Consider the following 19,226-nt stretch of genomic DNA (forward strand, 5'->3'; position numbering starts at 1 on the left):
TGAGGCCGGTGCCAATTAACGCCCCAGGGCTCTGTGACCGCGCTGGGCGGGCTCGCCCTGGCACTGCTGCCCCCTCGGGGGATATTGGGGTGACTGAGGTGACGCTGCATTAAAGGAGGAAGATGAAAAGCTTGTTTTCCCTGGAACACGCACTCATCTCTGGCTCCTGGAGAGGTGATGTGCCGTGGTAGGCAGCAATCTCAGCTCCCTGCTCAGGCCAGAGGAAGGAGGCAGCCTGGTGGCTCATTTTGGAAGCTGAGTCATGTAAAGCCAAAATTTCTGAGGGGATTCAGAGAGGGCTGGCAGTAGGGGGCACCCAGTATGACACCCCTGTCCTGTAGAGCCTGCTCAAAACCTTTCAGATTCTCATCAGTGGTTTCTCAGTCAGCGCTCTGCATTCCTGGCCACTCCTGGGACCTTCTCAGGGAGACAAGGAGGTGATGGCAGGCATGGAGCTGTTCAGAGGAAGCAGAGTGCTGGCTTCCAAGGGTTCTGCCTCGAATTGAGCTTGGAGCATGTCCTGCCTCTGAAAGGGACAGGATGGATCTGAGGCTCTGCAGGGAACAGGGATGTTTGGAAAGTGGCAGGAATGGTAATTCAGCCCTGGTGGCGTCATACACAACCTCCCTGCCAGATGCTTCCAGCCCCCAAATGGATGTAACTGCTTCTCCACGGGCCTCAGTTAAATTCCCCCGGTATATAAACTCTGCCTTGCTTGGACCAATACCCACAGACTTGATTGCAAGAGCAGATGGTTTATTTTTACCTGCGAGTGAGAGCGGGGAGCGTAGATCATGGCCGTGACACATTTCACATGGAGCAGATGTTTCTATTAATGCCAGAATTGGGTGGGAATTCAAAGGATGCTTTTGGCTTTTTTTTTTCTCCTCAAAACTCTATTTTACACAATTAAATTGCAACTTGCTGAAGTATTCCAATGAATCACTTCCTCTTTTTTTTTTCCCCTGTTTGATTAGTAGGCTCTAAAGGGACAAAAGAATAGTTTTGTATCAGTCTCCCTCAATTACATGAAAATACATCTGGACAGAGTCTGAAGATCCATCTTTCACTGGCAGTTGCAAAGCCATCGACATAATAAAATAATACTCTGATTGGTATTACAAGGCTGCATTTAAATCATTGGCATTCATGCTCCAAGTCCTTTGCAGGGAGCACAAGCCCTCCATTAGAGAAAAGCTTAATTTTACACTGTGATCTGTGTAAGATGTGCAATGAAAATGAGAAAAAGAGCTTTTGCAGAGCTGGAGACATAATAATAGAAGCTACAATGGATGTCTGGGCAGCTTTTTCAGTCACTTATAAACTGCAGGTGTCAAATGCATTCTGGAAAGAAGCTGAATCCCAGTTTTAATTACAGTCAGCAGGTTGAGGCATAATTCAAAGCTCTGTAACATTTTCAATCCATAATAAAACTCCTCCTGCTATCAGTAAGAAGTTTACACCAAGACCAAGGAGAGGACATGACCTCCTTGCAGCAGCTAAACCTTGAACTTCAGCATCCCACTGAATACCAAGGGTGTTTGGGATTTTACAAATTGCCTACTCCTTGCATGATTCTCACAGCAAACCCTGACATCACAGAGGAGCTGAACTACTCAAACTCATGGCCAGGGTAACAGAGATGTGTCATTGCAGCTTTCATCAAAGGTTTCTTTGACTCAAATTAGTTTGAGGGAAGGAAAAGAAAAGAAGAAAGAAATCACCTGGCTGGAATTGTGTGGGTGAACCCAGGTAAGTATGGGCCACCCCAGGTCTCACAAGGTAAGGCTTGATCTGCAATCTGTTTTACCAGCAACAGCAAGTTTATTGAGCTCAGAGTTTCAGTTCATTTTGTGCTTGAAGGTACATCAATGTCCTGACCCAAACCCAAGTCTTTGGGGCCTTATGCTGATACATCTAATAAAGAATCATATTAAACTATTCTATCTATTAATCATTCTGGGGAAGAGAGCAGGGTGTGTGTGGTGGTGTGCTGAACTCTGCTGCTGGGGGCTGCTCTCAGAAGTGGGCAGAGCACTCCCTTAAAGCCAGCAGGCAGAGTCTTTGAAGCAGGAGCTAATGATGCCTTATTATGTAGGAAAACACAGCTCCAGAGTCAGGGGGCAGCCAGCACGTGGGGTTGAGGAGGAAGGTCACTGGAGAGGACACAGAGAGGCAAAGCTGCTGGAGATGGAGGCTTTATGAGCAAGGGGGATGCTCCTTGCTTCTACTGTGCTCAGGGAAATACAATCTTATGAAGCAAAGAGCTGCTTCTTGTCAGAGCATTCAGCCAACAGACCTGCCCTGTACCACTCCTCAGCTGTTCCAGAGCAGCCCTGAACTCCAGCCAGAAGGAGAAAGGAGCTCATGGGGGAATCATCTTCCACTGGGTACCAAGAGCCCGGAACTGCCTGGGACCAGGGAACTCACTCAAGGAGTTACACAGAGCTGGAATAAGCTACAGGAACAAACCAAAACCACTGGAAGCACTAACTTATAAAATAGTTATATTTGTGCTGACATAACCAGATAAGCTCTGTGTCATCACCAAAGATGGCCCCCACCAGTGGCCTTTGCCACTGTCAGTATTTAACACCTGCATCCTCACAACCCCCCTGTGAGGAGGGGCAAGGCCATGAGCCCCATTTCCCCAGGGGGAGCCTGTCAAAACTGAGCCACTTTCACCCAGAAGTCAGCTGCTGAGCAGGGAGAGGAGGTGGGCTCTCCTCTGTGGCCGTGGGGCTGCTTTTGTGGTCAGACAGCCTGCACTGCCCACAACTCCTCTGCTCCATCACAGCCACTCTGCTGCAAGCAAACAGCCACGAGCTGCAGGTGGTGTTCTTGAAATCCTCACAGTGATCATAAAACAAGAATTGGGGGTGGGGGGGAAAGAACCTGTGGAAAGACCAATCTGATTTGTAACCAAGTGCCAGTCTCAAACACCTACCACGTTCCTAGTGACATTAATGAAGCGCATATCAAAAAACAAAAGAAAGTGGAACTGCTTATCCCCATCACCCTAAAATCACTTAAAACAGGGTTGAAGGGGCTGTCAGGTCTTTTCCCCAGCTTCCATGATCCTGTGTGAGTGGATCCCTTCAATAGATGGAGCTTATGGTGCTAGCCTGGCTACTTGTGTCAGAGCTGTCCAGCGTCACATCAGGACCTGCATCGGTGCCATCAGGATCTGCTTGATCTTTAGCAAAGTTGATGAAAACCTGGAAGTTTAAAGGAAAACACTCAGTGTGTGACAGCATAAATAATTTATGACACGAATGAATATAAAAAAGGCATGGCTGTTCATTTGACTGTGAGCCTGGATTCACGCTGAATTTGAGAATTGCAGCTTCTGTGGGCTCATGTAAATAAATGGATGTGCACTCCCGTATCCAAAGGCAGACATTCCTGCATGGAACCTCATTGTCCTGCAGCTCAGGCTCGCCAGGAGCCAGCAAGGCACTGCCCCTGCAGTGCTGGTTTCAATCACACTGGAATACAGTCCCATGATTACTTCATAAACCCATCTGTCTCTGTGTAATTGACATCTGTGCACGCACAACTGCAGAGCGTGCAGAGAGGTGTAGGAAATCACAGAACAGCCTTCCTTTCAACAGCACCTAATGAATACAGAAAGGACTCTTACCAGAACACTCCCTGCAATCACATTTGCATATTCACCGAGCCAAGCTGTCCTCCCACAAAATTTGAGCTGGGGCTTCCTGCACTTTACCTGCCTGTTTCTCCCACAGCCACTGCCCCTGGCTGGAGCAGCACTGAGGAAATCCCCTCCCAGACTGCTGTGTGACAGTCCATGGCACTGCAGGGCTGCAGCTCTGCTCCTCTGTCTGGGACAAACCTAATATTCCAGGTGCTGATGCTCAACAGGATCTGCTATCCAGATTTCTTCTGGATAGTCCTTGTGGCAATCCCTTCAGCTAAGGTGCTCCCTATAAGATTTTGTTGCCATTGAGAATGCTCTTCCAAGGGAAAATGGAATGAGCCCCAAAGCTAAGTTTGGAGTAATGCTAAGTGAACTTACAACCTAAAAAGTGAAATTAAGCATATTTTCAATACTGGTGGAAAGCCTAGCCCTGGACTTGGGGGTGATTCATAGTCCTGCCCTTCACCCACACCCACGAGGCTCCTGAAATCAGCAGTGACAGAGGGAAGAATAAATCCTTTATGCTCCAGGCAGCTTTCTGTGTGTGTTTCCCTAGCACCAGCAGAGGTACCTGGAGGCAGCAGTGCTGACAAAGTACCCCCAGGAGGAATATAGATGGAAATCCCTTTCAAACTGTAGTCTATTGTGTGCAGCAGTCCATTATGTGTAACCATCATTCTGCTCCCCTGTTAGCAGTTTTAAATGGATGGCCTCACATTTTAATTCCTTACCTCCTCCAGCGTTGTCTGACTCACAGAGAAGTGCCTGATGTTGAAGGCTGCTTTGCTGCCTTCCAGGAGATCAAATATATTTGCTACCCCTCCTGCAGAGACCGGGACGTGGTACTCCACCATCTTGAAATGCTGATCCTGTGGGGACAGGAGTGGTGGGGGAAAGCCCAGAGCCAACAGATCCAACAGCTGCACCATGGCAGGATGAAGGGGCAGGGGCTGTGGTGTCTCCTGAATGTTATTGTCTGGGAGTGACCAGTGATTCCCCACTGGGAGTTCTCGTGGGGTTTGTGACTGGGGGAGCACAACTGAACTGCAAGGCTGGAGGCTCCAGGGTGGCCAAGGCATTTTCCAGCTCCAGGTGTGCAGTTTTGATTCATGCAGAGATTGGGTTACAGACAATGGATGGGATTTGTGACTCAGTTACTCTGGTTTTACAATTACTCAGTTACTGGAAGTACTGGAAGCATCTCTACCCACTGAACCTAAGGGGGGTTTCCATCCATTCCAGGCTTCAGTGGGAAGGGCATTCCCAGGGCAGAGGGTCACATAACAGCTGCCTTCCAGGGTCACTGCAGCTCTTTGGCTGATGTTACTTCAGCCACCAGGAACTGGAGTGCTCCAGCTCTCAGAAAATGTAGCTGAAAGCAGTGACAAGTGTGGCTCTGAGAGCTCAGATCTATGTGCACAGTATGTCACAAGATGTCCACTGGGCAAGGATCTTCTTGGTCAGTTTGAAGGGATTTTGAAAGCCTCTCCTGAAAGCATTTGCCTTGCTTACCTTCAGGCATGTATTTGGGAAGTGTGACTTCATAAACTCTGTCAGCTTCTCAGTGCAAACTGTGCTGCTGTTTAAGTGCATCTTCACAGTGAATCCTCTTCCAAATCTGGGGGGAAAAGAAAATCACAATTAATGCTGTAAAAAAGAGAAAAACAGATGAAGAAACACCTTTGAAAGTGCTGCACAGCCTCTTTGGGGAAATCTAATCCAGGCATGGTGCAGCCTGAATGGGGTCAGTGTTGTTAACCTGCAGTGAAACTTAGTGAGAAGCTGAGCTATTGTTATAACTAATAAAACCAAAGCTCAACCCTAATACACATTTTTCATTTGTAGCAGTGAACAGAATACTTTGGGGGACACATTCTGGGAAGACAGGCTGTGAGGGAGTAGAAAGTGCATTAGTTAACCCAGAATTTCACTGGAGTATAAGGGAGATGAACCAGGAAAAGTCATTGTTTTGATAACACAGCTCTCATGTTCTGAGCACTCAGAGCTGTAGGTCAGTCACTCCAGAGGCTGCTCAGTGAAAGTGAAATAGGTTCACTTTACTGACCTGCTCTTGATGTGCTGCAAAGAGCCAATGCACTGGAAACTCCCATTCACCATGATGGCCAGCCTGGTACACAGGGCTTCACACTCCTCCATGCTGCAAAACCAACCAAGAAACCCTAGTAAGTCACTGAGAAGGTATAAAAACATGGTTAAGTACCTGGAGAACAGCACTAAAGTCTTCCCTGAAGTGGGTCTCTGTGGACACCACAGTCAGCCACAACAAACCCCCAAACCTGCCACAGCTTGGTGCCCTGAAACTGTGCAAAGAGCAGGGAGGGATGGGTCTCTCCACACTCCTGCTGACCCCAAAAGGGGAGGCAGAGCAGCCCAGCCCTACCTGTGGGATGTGAGTATCACTGAGCATTTGTTCTGCACTTCCTCACTGATGATTTTCCAAAGGTGGCGTTTGGCGTTCGGGTCCATTCCAGAGCTCGGCTCATCCTGTTGGGAAAGACAGGACTGGATGGAAATTTGCACTCAAAAAGGACTGGATGGAAATTTGCACTCAAAAAGTAAACAAGCCTGGGCTCACCAGCAGTTTAGTATAGAGAGAATTCCCCCCTCCTATTTTTATTGGGATTTTTTTATCTCACAAAGCAGCATGAGCACTGGCAGGTGGTCAGAAGTAAAGGCAGCACTGCTGGGCTCAATAGAAGTTGGGACAAGGGATATTTATGTCCACTAGGTATCTGACTTATTATTGGAAATCCTGCTGCACACACTGAGTGCACAGCAAGTGGGAAAACTGCACAAAAAGCAACGTTTTACCAATGAGGTAAGCAAATGGAAGAAGGAGAAATTCAGAGTGAAAGACAAGACAGGAAGCCAAAGCTAAAAAAGCAGTCATGTTCTAAGCCTGAGGAAAGTGGCTCCTTTGCTCTCCTACAGTTTTGAAGTCTTGGCTGCTGCTTTTCTTGCAAGGCTGTGCAGGTAAGTTGATAGAAATAAAAAACAAGAGAGAGCTGGGAACTAGGAGAGTTTAATTGGCAAATATATGATCTATTTTTGACTTCTGGAAGATGCTGCCAGAGAAACTGAAAGACTTGCCACTCTCTTAGAAAAGATGAGTGTTTGCTGGAACCTGAACTTTCCTGCCATGGTTTCTGTTGTCAGGCCAAGCATGGGTATGTGGGGAATGTCCCTTAAGCTGTGCCTGAGGAGGTTTTGTGAGACTGTCCAAGTTCTCCTGCCAGCCCAAGGACCTGCTCCTCTTCCCTCAACAAGACCCCATTTCTCACCAGCAGCAGAATGGATGGATTGCCAATGAGAGCCAGAGCAGTTGACAGTTTCCTGTTGGTGCCATAGCTGCACATAGAGGTCACTCTGTCCTTGTAGGCCATCAGGTTCAGCCGGTGGAGTAGCTGGAGCACAACCTAGGCAACAAGAGTTCTGCTACCACAACCTGTCCAGCCCATGGATTACCACACATGTGTCTAATTGAAGGACTGATTTAAAGGCTCCAAAGGACAGAAATGCTGCAAGTCAAAGCCCTTGTTACTCACTCCCTTGATGTCCCCCTCTGGGATGCCGTGCAGCCGAGCATAGTAATACATGTGCTCCTCCACGGTCAGCAGGTCATCCAAGGCATCTTCCTGAGGACAGTAGCCAAAGAGTGACCAGTGGGCCTCACTGATGTCATTCAAGGACCTGTGTAAGGAGGTTGCACATCACTATAACCTCACTGAATTGCCAGTGGGCCTCACTGATGTCATTCAAGGACCTGTGAAAGGAGGTTGGCACATCACTATAACCTCACTGAATTGCTCTGGAATCAAACAGGAGGGAGAAAATCTCTTTCTCCTACTCCCTACCAACCTTCCCAGCCCTTGAAGGAAAATGCAAGATGGATCTGCAGAGCTCCAGCTTTCAGGCCCCCAGTTCTGCAGAGGCTGCATGTCCAGTATGTAGCTCTCCAGTTACTGCCAGCACCTCTGGTGGCACAGCTGCCACCAAGCCTACACCTGGTGAAGAAAGCTTTGAGGTGAGCCCTGCTGGGCTCCAGGTCTGGCTTAGAAGTGGGATCACACTGCTCAGGATCTGAGCCTGATCCCATGTGCAATGGGCTGAAGTGGAACAAACACCTCTGAGCAGCACAATGCAATCCTCTAAGAAGCAACCATGTCATCTTCAAGGGATGAATTCCCTGGCTTATTTACTTTTGCTTTGGTTTGAGTGTTTTATTTCAGACTTTTACATTTCTTTTCCTTTGCCACCCAGCCTTAAAAACTGCTCTCAGGTTGATTTGCTTCCCCAGAAATCAAATCCTCCATACCCAGAATGATCCTGGACCCGCAGCCTTCCACTGGATGCTCCAATATCCCCTGTCAGCATCTTAAAGATTGTTGTCTTTCCAGCTCCATTCACACCAAGCAAGCCAAAGCACTGGGAAAGAAAAGTCAAAATGTAAACCTGCTGTATTTGTAATGCAGAAATATTGCTCTGAGATGGCTGCTCAGTGCACCTTGCCCCTTCTTTCTCCAGTCCCTTGAGCAAGATGAATTGCCAGAGGAACTCAGAGCATGGCAGTGTTACAGTGGAGTTTATGGTGCCATACACTCCAGCCTATATCAGCACCATTTGTTTAATATGGTGAAGAACCAAGGATGTGTCTCCAGTAGAGTCAGTCCTTTTACTGTGGGGTGCACTTCTGCAGGAGCTCAGGCCAAATCCCCATCAGCTCATCTGTGCCAAGCCTCCCCTTGACAGGGACAGAGCTGCTCCTGGGGATGGGGTGAGTGAGGTTTGGGCTGGCACTGGTTAAAACCTTCATCAACACAAGGTTTTTGTCACATAGTATCACCAAAGCACTACCTTAATAAGATGAAAAATTGTCTTCCTGCATGTCATGGTAAAATCCACATTTTATAGCTAAGGTTGGAGATAGGCAGTTGTGTGTTGCATCAGGCATCTCCATTGTGCTGATAATTACTGTTACTTTGCCATCATTAGTACAGACCAGCTGATGTGAAAGTCCTCCTGTGCTGAGGATGCACAGCAATCCAGGGCTCTTCCCCACCTTGGTCCATACAGGAACAGGATCTAGGCACAGCTCCTGCTTACAGGTGGGGAATGGTGCCCTGAATCCCACCAGCATCAGAGTGAATTTTTCTAGAAGTCAGAGACCTCAGTGCCAGTCCTGGCTTATAAAAACTCCTCAGCCATAAAGACCAGCACAGTGTCCATGTGAGGATACTGTCCTTTCATCTCAGTGGGACCCAGGCCATTAAAATAAACCAGGTGCCAAGGATTAATTCCAAGCTTCCCCACAAGTCAGGTGCACAGCCTGAGGTAGAATCTGGTCTCCAGTTTCCTCTGGATCTCAGGGGTGCTCTCTGTACTCCTGTCTTTTCACTTCTCAGGGAGGCAGCTGCAGTGACATGACCAAAGAATGTTTTTTTTCTTTGGAGCTAATTTTAGGTCCTGATTCATGAAAATGTGTGTTCAGCTGGAGTGATTTGTCTTCCCCTGATGGGATAACACAAGCAGATAAGCCTGACTCACCATGTCCCATGCAGTTCAGGTGAATAATTTCAGCTGGACACGTTCTGCTGTTCTCATTCACCACCTGGTGATCCCCAGTGACCCCCCCAAGACTGCACTGAACAAACAGAGCATGCAGCCATTTTGCTCTGAATATAGAGCTCCATCAATTCCCATCCTTCTAGGGCCTTCAAACTGTCACTTGATGTCCCAAATCTACCAGGAACCTTTTGTCACTGCTGCAACCCCAAGAATCAATAAATGAGGCAAAGAAAGGAAGAGGCCAGAGCAGAACAAACCATTGACAGGGGACGGTGCCTGCAGCCTTCTCCCCTCACTCACCTCCCCAGCAGGGATGCCAAGGCTGATGTTCTTCACTGCTGTGATGCGTTTGTGAGGGAGGTGGTAGATCTTGGTGAGGTTCTGGAGCTGCACCACGTCGAAGTCAGCTTTGCCAGACTCCACCCGGCTCCTCTCTGCCTGGACATCCCCATCCTCCACGGCCGCAGGGGGCAGAAGGGAGGCTTTGCCATGGACTCTGTCAAACAGGAACCTGGGGGAGGGCAGAGAGGGACTCAGCCTCCAGCAGCAGCCGGGATAGATCCTGGGGAGCCTCCCTGTGAGATCCCAGGGCATGCACACAACACTCGGAGTTTCTGTTCTCTCCCGCTATTTGCTCCACCCAGTGTTCTCTTCCTGCCTGTTTTTTTCCCCCTCTTTTTCAGCAGATAATCTGGGCTGGAGCAGGTCCTGCCTTGTGGACAGCTCCTAATGCAGGTGACAGGGATGTTCTCACTCCTCTCTGTGAGCACCCAGGGCAGAGGAGATGGGGAGAGCCAAACAAAGGAGGCTGTCAGTGGAGTGACTGCCCTCACCAACAGCTGAGCATCCACCCACCAAACCCAGGGCTGCAGTGCCAGCCAGCACCAACTACCAGGGCACTCTGTAAACTCCACCTCTGGTAGTTAATATTCTAATATTAACAGAGAGAAAACTCACTCCACATTCACAAATTGTCCTGGAAATTTATGGGCTGGATAATTGCCAGTGATGGTGTGGAAGCCTGGAATGTGACCATGGAGCTGTGGCTGGGGCTGCTCCCAGGGAGGTTCCAGATGTTACTTAGGACTTAGGCTCCAGATGTTACTTAGGACTCGGGCTCCAGGTGTTACTTAGGACTTGGGCTCCAGGTGTTACTTACTCCAGGACCTTGTTCCAGACTCTCTGGACCATCCTGTCGTGAACTGTGAGTCGAATGGCAAAGAACACGGTGCCCTGGATGAACATGGCCAGCAGCTTGGATGTGGTCTTGTCCAGCTCAAAGGTTTTGTCAGGGTAGTCCACTCCATAGGCTCTTAAGAAGCCCAGCAGTGCCTGATCCTGAGACAGTTCAATCAAGCCATAGCCAAAGCAAAATTGTGGGAACAGGAGGAACACATGCCTTAAATTTTCAGCAAGATCACGCAAGCCCTGGAAGAAAAAAAAACCAACAAAGAGCAGCAGTCAGTCACTGCTTTTATACATGGAATAAATTCATAGGTTTTACTGTGGGATTGAAGTGTAACAATTACATTGGGATTTGCCTGTGTCTCAGCAGAGATAAATTGAGAGCAAAGAGCTCTGCAGACAGCTCGTTTCACAGGCACAAGGTCATAAAAGTCAACAGGCAGCTCTGAGGTTGTGATCACCCATAGTAAACAGCAGGCAGCTCCCAGCATGGTCCCTGCTGCTGCTCCAGCACTCTGAACCCACCCAGGAGCCAGAGCTGAGTCCTGCCACTGTGCCCCCCTAATCTGCTCCCCTGGAGCACTGCCCTGTCTGTTTTCCTTGGACAAACATCTCCATAAAACAAAAGATTTGGCTTTTCTAGACATAGAAGGGCTTTTCCAGCTAATTCACAGCAGAACAGCCCAGTGCAGTCTCACAGCAAAGATCTCTGGTACATTTCTAGCAGAAGAAAGGATTAGTGCACAAAGCAAACTGGAGAGGCACTAAATTAGCATGGAAGGGAACTGACTCTCTGCCACTGGGACACAGAGGGATGAAAGGTGATCATAATTGCATATCCCTAAAATCCAAGGGGTTGCTGAACAAACTCTGTCCAGACAGAGAGAAAAATCCAACCCAGCTATTGTAATTGCCCTCCACAAAGAAAGAAATCGAAGTGTAAGGTGTGCATTTTATCCCAGCCATTCCCAGGCAGATCTCAGTTTAAGAGAGGGCTTTACTTTAGGGAATCATCACTGTCTCTGGGTTGTTTTTCATCCTTGCAGGGAGAAGATGACTGCACTACAGATTGAAATGACAGACAGCTGGTGCTGGGTTAACTGCAGCCCATGTCAGACTCAGGGCAGTGACATTCAGCTGTCACCCCCCACAAGAACTCAGCAATGGTTTGAAGTCCATCAACAACTTCTTATCAAGCATCTCCACCACCTTCTGCCCTCCATCTTCCATCACCAGGGTGGTTATAAACTGTCCTCAGTTTTCTCCCTCTCTTTTTATGTTCTCCCCTCTGTCACCATCATTTCCTTCTTTGCTGGGGGTGCAGATTTACAGACAAGCAAGATCCATATCTGACTCCTGTCCTGTCTGTAGGGAACCCCATGAAACCCTGTGACTGTGTCCAGCTGCTACAGACCTGATTAAAGCCACCAAGCCCACAAGAAGCCTCCTGCTGGGTCACCACAGGGTCAGTACCTGTGGGGCTCCTACCTGGTCTGTGGCTTTCTCCTGGGAGAGCAGGAACACAACAGAGTGAGTGATAATGGTGTTGATGCCAAAGAACAGGTTGACACAGACATAAACAATGAAGGCCATCCCTGTTTCCTTGAAAAGCCCAGCCAGCAGGTACATCCAGGAAAATGATGCATATCTATAAATACCAACAGTGCAGAGAAAACCATGGTAACTCAAAGGCTACTTTGAAAACAAACCACTGAAGACATCAGACAACACAATCATTGGCTGGTTTGAGTTTGAAGAGAGCTTAAAGCCCATCCAGTTCCACCCCCTGCCATGAGCAGGGACACCTGCCACTAGATCAGGTTGCTCCAAGCCCTGTCCAACCTGGCTTTGAACACTCCCAGAGTTGGAACACAACAGTTCTGTTCTGGTATGTAATTACATTTCCACATGACAGAGCTTAAAGAAAGGAAAAATGCCTTTGTGTTAGAAAGAATTGAATTTGGAGAAAAGGTTTATGAGACATACTTTGAACATGGAACCCCCCTGAAAACAGAGATCCTGGGCCTGAAGGATTCAAAGCCAGGCAGGGTTTGTCTAAGTTTTCCAGAGTTGTGTTATTGCTGTTTCTTTTGCTCTCTGATATTAAAATGCTCTTGGACTTTGCAAGAGGTCAGCAAGCATTTTTTTATAGCTTGGGCTGTTCCTTGATATTTCTATATCCTCACACAGGGATTGCTTTGAATAAAGCAGGCATGACAACAATGCTTCACCTCCCCCTGCTCCTGCAAGGAGCAACTCAGTCACTCTTTGTGAAGGGCATGTTGAAGAGAAAAGCCCACATATTCCCCCCTGGATCTCAGATCCACTTCCTTACCCTGTGCAGTGATATTTAAATAACTAAGCTCCACACTTACCCAAAGAGTAACAGCAGGAGAAATACTGCCACTAAGTTACTGTTGTTGCAGAAAGCTGGGATCTGGAAGGCTGAAATAACTCCTACTGAGAGTCCAATAGGGACCATAAAAAGTACCTGCAAAATGATATTAAAAAGGTGTTACTAGGACAACAGTTCTACAACCATACAGAAGAAACAATGCCAGGACTGAATCTCGTCCAACAAATGCAGCTTGGTTTGGTTTTTCTTGGGGAGCCAAACACAGGTGGGCTCTCAATTCCCCCCAGATGAATTGCAGATGAAAACCCACAAAACCTCTTTGAATAGGCAAAATCTCAGCACTGAGGAGAGTGGGCAGAAAGAACTTTTAAAAAAAGGTTGTGAATGAAAAATACCCCTCTGGGTTTTCTGTTAGCCTTGCAGTCAGACCACTTCACTGTGCCCTGTAAATCCAGTCTTTATAGTGTCGAGGCAAGCCAGAGATCTACCAAATGTCTGCCTGGAGAGCTCCCTCTCCTCCCCTGCTCTGGGATTTAGCAGAATTTACTGGCAGGGATTCACTGAGAAATATCAAGTTGCCGAGAGCGCTGGATTAGTTTCAGCCCGCTGAATACCGGCTGTGCAAGGACTCCGGGGATTTTGCCACAGGCTGATTTACAAATATGCAGGGCTGGAGGGAGGGCCCGGAGCGGGCAGGCAGGCACAGAGCGGCTCCACCCTCCCTGCTGGGCACTGCCCAGCCAGGCTGGGGCCACGCTGCCCTGGGATCCCCTCCATCCCTCCTGGAGGGCAGGGCATCCTTGTGCTGCTGCTTTGGGACCCCTTCTACTCCTGCAGGGCAGGGCATCCTTGAGCTGCTGCTTTGGGACCCCTTCCACTCCTCCTGCAGGGCAGGGCATCCTTGAGCTGCTGCTTTGGAACCCCTTCCACTCCTCCTGCAGGGCAGGGCATCCTTGTGCTGCTGCTTTGGGATCCCCTCCATCCCTCCTGCAGGGCAGGGCATCCTTGAGCTGCTGCTTTGGGATCCCCTCCATCCCTCCTGCAGGGCAGGGCATCCTTGTGCTGCTGCTTTGGGATCCCCTCCATCCCTCCTGCAGGGCAGGGCATCCTTGAGCCTCTGCTTTGGGACCCCTTCCACTCCTCCTGCAGGGCAGGGCATCCTTGTGCTGCTGCTTTGGGATCCCCTCCATCCCTCCTGCAGGGCAGGGCATCCTTGAGCCTCTGCTTTGGGATCCCCTCCATCCCTCCTGCAGGGCAGGGCATCCTTGAGCCTCTGCTTTGGGATCCCTTCCATCCCTCCTGCAGGGCAGGGCATCCTTGTGCTGCTCCCTGCACCCATCAGCTCCACCAGGCAGGAACTTCTGCTCACATTCCCCATGGGATTCCAGCCCTTGCTTCTCCCTACACCAAAGAGGGTCAGTCACCCAAAAGCCCTTGAGGATCTCCTGGTTTTGGGAAGCAATGGAATCACTGGGATTTCAGGCTCTTGCAGATCTGTGTGGGATGGGGGGAGCTGGTCACCACTGCAGCCCAGCTGGCAGTGCCCAGGCTCAGGAGCTGAGCTTGGCTGCACTGCCCATTCCCTGTGTGAGGGTCTGACAGCCTGCACCAGGGGGAATGCAGAACACACAAAGCACTCCAGCCTACAGACACTCCAAACATTGTTCCCCTTGGCCCAGCAATGCTTTCCAACAGTGCCATGAACCCTCTGCCCCAGGAGGAAACAACTTCAGGAGGAACAGGGGCACACCTATGCCAGGGAATGCAGTGCTGGGAGCTCAGCAAGGCACATCCAAGCAGCACTGTGTGAAAAAGAACTGCTCAGGTCCTGCAAGGCTGCATTTGTAGCTTTTCTTGGCTTAAAAACTTTGTAACACAGACTCTTACAGACAGCATTCCAGCCAGAGGTGGGGTTTTGCCCAGCAGGGTTGTGTCAGCTGAGGGATCCTGCTGCTGTGGGATCCCAGAGGGGCTGTAGCCCCGAGCCCCAAAGCCTCACCCCAGATCTGGGGAGCCTGGCTGACAGCAGATCCAGCCCTGCAAGCTGTCAGAGCAGTAGCTGGGTGCTGGGATGGAAATCAAGCTGCAGCCTGCTCCCTGCTGCTGCCATATAAATCTGCTGGGTGTTTTACACACACTCCAGAGAGCAGGAATGCCTTTGCTTGGCAGAATCCAGTGCTGCAGTTCACATCTAATCTTCCCCAGTGCCTTGGAGAACAATTACTACACAACACTCTTGGTAGCAATAGGAAGAACTTTAAATAAAGAACTTTTTTTCCCCCATGGTGTGTAATGCTCCCCCTGGTGCATTTAGGAATGTGAATTATTTACCAGATCATAAACCAAGTTGGTCACCCAGTAGGTTGTCATCCCAATGCCTGAAATGTGCTGCAGCTGCTTGGCTTTGGTTTGGTGCTCCTTGACCATGTAGAGCACAAAGCTTGCAGTGGTGATGGAGTAGCCCACCAAAACAGACATGGACACTATGATGTCCAGTAAGCTGTTGAGCCTGGAAAAAAGGGGAGAAAGATGCATTTGGTGAGTGAAAGTGGCAGATTTGCCTCACTGTGAGGCTTGGTCAGAGCTCAGGAGAAATAAGGTCCTGAGTCTGGTACAGATCTTTTATAATCCAGGGATGATTTGGGGCTGGAAGGGACCTCAAAGCCCATCCCAGTCCTCTGCCATGGGCAGGGACACCTTCCACTATCCCAGGCTGCTCCAAGCCCTGTCCAACCTGGCCTGGGACACTCCCAGGGATGGCCTCACCCCCCTTACAGAGGAGAATTTCTTCCTTTCTTTGGTCCCTTTGCTGATGGCAATGATTTCCAGCAAAGGGGACTCACAGGACTGAGCTGGAGTGCTGGACCTCAGCATGGAATGGAAGGGCCAAAAGAAAAATAATATCATCATCATAATTACTATTATCATCATCATAATCCTTATTTATTTATTTATTTATATGCCCAAGCACACAAATGTGTGAGGCTGTAACTGTGACCTCCAGATCTCCATGAGATCCTGCCAAAAATCCCCCCCAGGAATCCCCAGTTCTGGTGGCAAGTAGGACAATATTCATGAATAGGGGGAATGAAGATGAGTGAGAACAGTTTCATCACTTAGAGAAAGATATCCAGGAATTTAGGCTGGTTTATGGTTTGCAATAAGCTGGTTTGCTCCTTTTAAAGCTAAAAAAATTCAGGCATCAGCCAAATGAATCTTCTTACATTACTTGTTCTTGGCTCTGTCCTCCAGGATATGGGTGAGCTGATAGGAAAATACCTATGGGAGGAAAAAAAAGAAAAAAAGAAATTGAAAATATGTCCAGATTAAAGCTTCCTTCACCAGCTCCTGATATTGACAACAGTATAGAAAATAGAGAAAAAAGAAGAAAAGCAGATCAAAAGTGTGTTTGTGCTCTGTCATCTCTGTGTGATCTCGGGCAGGATTTTGTGCATCCTCCTTTTTCCTAGGATTTCACTTGGCTGCAGACAGATCTGAAATGCAAACCCTGGGCCCTGTTCCTCCACCTGTGTGGCTGCCAGCCCCATTCCCATCCCACACTCAGATCAGGCACTGTGGGGCTGTGCTGGGCAGCTCAGATCCCTCAGCACTGACACCCTCCAGACTGATGGATGTGTTCTGTTTCAGAGCTGCTGTCTGCTGAGCCCACCTTGTTCCATTTGTTCCTTTATCACCAGGAACAATTCTTTCCCTTCTGCCCTCCTCCACAACTGCTACCTGCCTGTGATAGGTGTTTTTCTTTCTCCATATGGGATCTGTGGAGGTGAGAGCAGAAACCCAGGTAAGCTACTTTTGCCCCCAGTGTGGCAGTGAGTTAATTCTGAACTGTTCTGTCTTAAAAAACTAGAAAAAAATAAAATAAAGAGTATTTTGATATCAGTTACTAGCAAAAATTTAATTATCACACTGATAAGTCCCTGTGATGTTTTCAAAAAAAAAAAAAAACACCAATCTATTAAAAATGGGTTTTTATCAGGCCCAAACTGCAACGGAGAAATTCTCTACTTATGTGCAGGTATCTTCAGATGAGGTTTAAGCACTTCTTCTCCAAGGAGAACACCCAGCCCAAAAGACAGTGGTATTGTTCACCACAGTGCTTCTCATGTCTGGAGGCAATTGGTGCCCACAAAAGCAAAAGGAGCACAGAGGGCACTGGTGGGGCAGCCCCAACCTCCACTGCCTTGGCCCAGCCCAGTCTCTAAGACTCCTGAGAAAGGGCTCCCATGTTTATGTGCCTAAAAATGTGGCTCTCAATTTGTATTTTGACATCTTAAAAGATGCCTCAGGGAGTGTTGGGGGACCTCCAGCTGTTCTTAAATCCAGAGATTTTCTACACCATGCCACTTGTGGAATTTAAACTCCTCACAGCCAGGTGGCAGACCTTAGGAATGATGTGATGAAGAATTATCCTGGGTAATTTTCCCTAAGAATGGGCACTCTGACAGGGGGACCAGAAGGGAGGAGCCTGAGGGTTTAGCTGATCAAATGCCATGCTGAGCAAATGAATCTGAAAGGGAGGATTTAACCAGAAATTAATTTTGGAGGGAAAAAAAACCAAACCCAACCAAACCTCAGTCTTGTCATCAGTGAGAGAAATGGGATTAAAATCCTGGACTGCTGATAAAGCCATACAAACAGCCAGGAAATGTTTGCCTTCTCCAAAAGGGAGAGAGAGAAAGAAAGATACTGTCTGTCTAATCTGTTAATACTTCACTATGAAGCCATTTTCCTTTACTGGAGCTTAGGCTAGAAGTCAAAATTTCCATTTCAATGCTTCCTCCTTTTTTGTTAGCTGGGATTGAGAGAAGAGAAAGCACAATATACAGAAGTCAAAAGCTATTATGACTTGCTTAGTGACAGGGTAAAAAGCTTTTTATGTATTTTTTTTTAAATACACCCAGTCTAAGTCAAACCTCTAGAGCAGGACTGGCACCTCTTTCTGAGTGCTGAAGTGACAACACACTTTGATCTGGCCATTTCAATGGCTCTTAAACCATCATTTATTTGTCACAACAACAACTCCATTGAGCTGCCAGGAGCATACCCCAAGGAATGTGCCTTCTCTTGTATTTCAGACTGGATTTACTCCACCTCAGGGGAACCAGCCTCATCCACTCACTTTATCTCTCCCCTTCTCTGGCTTGGATGATTAGTGGGAAGCACAGAATTGTCTTTCTGGTCATTTATTGCTAAGCATTTCTTTCCAAAACCACAGAAGCAGTGGGGCAGATAGAACAGAACTCTTTCCCCCTGAAAATTGCTATTTTGCTGGTAGAAAACTTTCCCTGGGAAAACTTTCTGGCTGTTCACAAGAGCTTCCTGCCTTTGCTGTTTGCTCTTTCCCAACACAGCATGTGTTGGGAATAGAGAGACAGAGCAAGGAGCTTCACTGCTTAATAATTCAGCTGCTCTGGGATGTGGAAGTGCCTGGCTGGGGTCTCCTCTCTGGGCAGCTCTGTGATGTGTGAGCTGAGGGCACACTGCAAACCCCAGAGAGGACAGCCAGGCCCTGACTGAGGGGGTGGCCAGGACAAGGCTCTGGTGTCACTCCCTGTGAGCTGAGCTGGCTGGGAGGGGAGTCTCAGTGCAGTGGAGTGAGCTGGGAAGAACTGGGGGCCACTTGGGATCAGCTGCTGCTGGAATTCAGGGTGTCACACACAGAGCTTCAGGCCACATGCCTGGCTCCATCATAGCACAATTCAGACATGTCCTGTGAGCCAAGAGACACTGCCACCTGTCCCTGTGTCACCAGGGACAGCAGCCCTCTGAGGTGAGCAGGGCTAGACATGGCTGGAAGGGCACTGCAGCTCCAAGATCAGTCAGGAGGGTGTTTCTGCACACAATTGCTGCTCTTGGCAGAGCAGAGCACAGACATCTCTGTGCAAGATCAATCTCTTCTTGTCTCTGCAGCCTGGCCCTCTCTGGAGGCAGACACACCTGCAGACAGGTTTGTGCCCACACTGCACTGTGAAAGGTGCTCAGCTGCAAAGGGAAAGGCAAGGTGCCCTGGTTAACCAGCAGGAGTTTGGGTTGCTGCAGTGTGTTATGGAGGAGAAGCTATGAGGACCCCAAATGGGCCATCAGCACTCCAGGATCTGTGTCTGTCAGGTGTCAGAGTCAAAACACAGCTGGAAATTCTGTTCCTCCTTCAATCTCCACACACCCTTGGCTGCTCTCAGCAGATGGGTGACATCCTAAAATTTCCCAATCTAACCCACCCCTGGAGATGACCTAGAGGAGCTTTTCTCTGATGGGCACCTCTCAAGAGAAAGCCCTTGCAGTGCCACATGAGAGGCAATAAATCCATCAGGAACTGCTGGCATGTCTCAGATGAAGTGTTTCACATAGGACCTGGGGCTCCCTGCCCAGCTCCCCTGAGCCTCTGACTATGACAAATGAACTCTGTGAGTTATTCAT

General features: G+C 48.6%; 1 protein-coding gene across 2 annotated transcripts in view; it reads right to left on the reverse strand.

Annotated features, from left to right (window-relative positions):
• Positions 1-1,800: 1,800 nt before the first annotated feature.
• The window catches only part of ABCA12 (ATP binding cassette subfamily A member 12), a 78,844-nt gene continuing 61,418 nt past the window's right edge, over positions 1,801-19,226 (reverse strand). Inside the window, exons 41-54 of one of the 2 annotated variants that reach the window (XM_030231500.2) lie at positions 16,013-16,067; positions 15,120-15,297; positions 12,808-12,923; positions 11,921-12,080; positions 10,407-10,675; positions 9,548-9,758; positions 7,998-8,107; positions 7,228-7,372; positions 6,964-7,098; positions 6,063-6,166; positions 5,727-5,819; positions 5,174-5,279; positions 4,393-4,530; positions 1,801-3,218 (exon numbers count right to left, since the gene is read on the reverse strand). In XM_030231500.2, coding sequence (XP_030087360.2) covers positions 3,099-3,218; positions 4,393-4,530; positions 5,174-5,279; positions 5,727-5,819; positions 6,063-6,166; positions 6,964-7,098; positions 7,228-7,372; positions 7,998-8,107; positions 9,548-9,758; positions 10,407-10,675; positions 11,921-12,080; positions 12,808-12,923; positions 15,120-15,297; positions 16,013-16,067 — 1,940 coding nt within the window. In that variant the 3' untranslated portion in view covers positions 1,801-3,098. Of the gene's footprint in view, positions 3,219-4,392; positions 4,531-5,173; positions 5,280-5,726; positions 5,820-6,062; positions 6,167-6,963; positions 7,099-7,227; positions 7,446-7,997; positions 8,108-9,547; positions 9,759-10,406; positions 10,676-11,920; positions 12,081-12,807; positions 12,924-15,119; positions 15,298-16,012; positions 16,068-19,226 lie in introns of those variants that run through there. The other variant, XM_050987603.1, reaches the window with a different exon arrangement.

This window comes from Serinus canaria, assembly GCF_022539315.1.
Source record: "Serinus canaria isolate serCan28SL12 chromosome 7 unlocalized genomic scaffold, serCan2020 HiC_scaffold_29, whole genome shotgun sequence".
NCBI classification, from domain to species: domain Eukaryota; kingdom Metazoa; phylum Chordata; class Aves; order Passeriformes; family Fringillidae; genus Serinus; species Serinus canaria.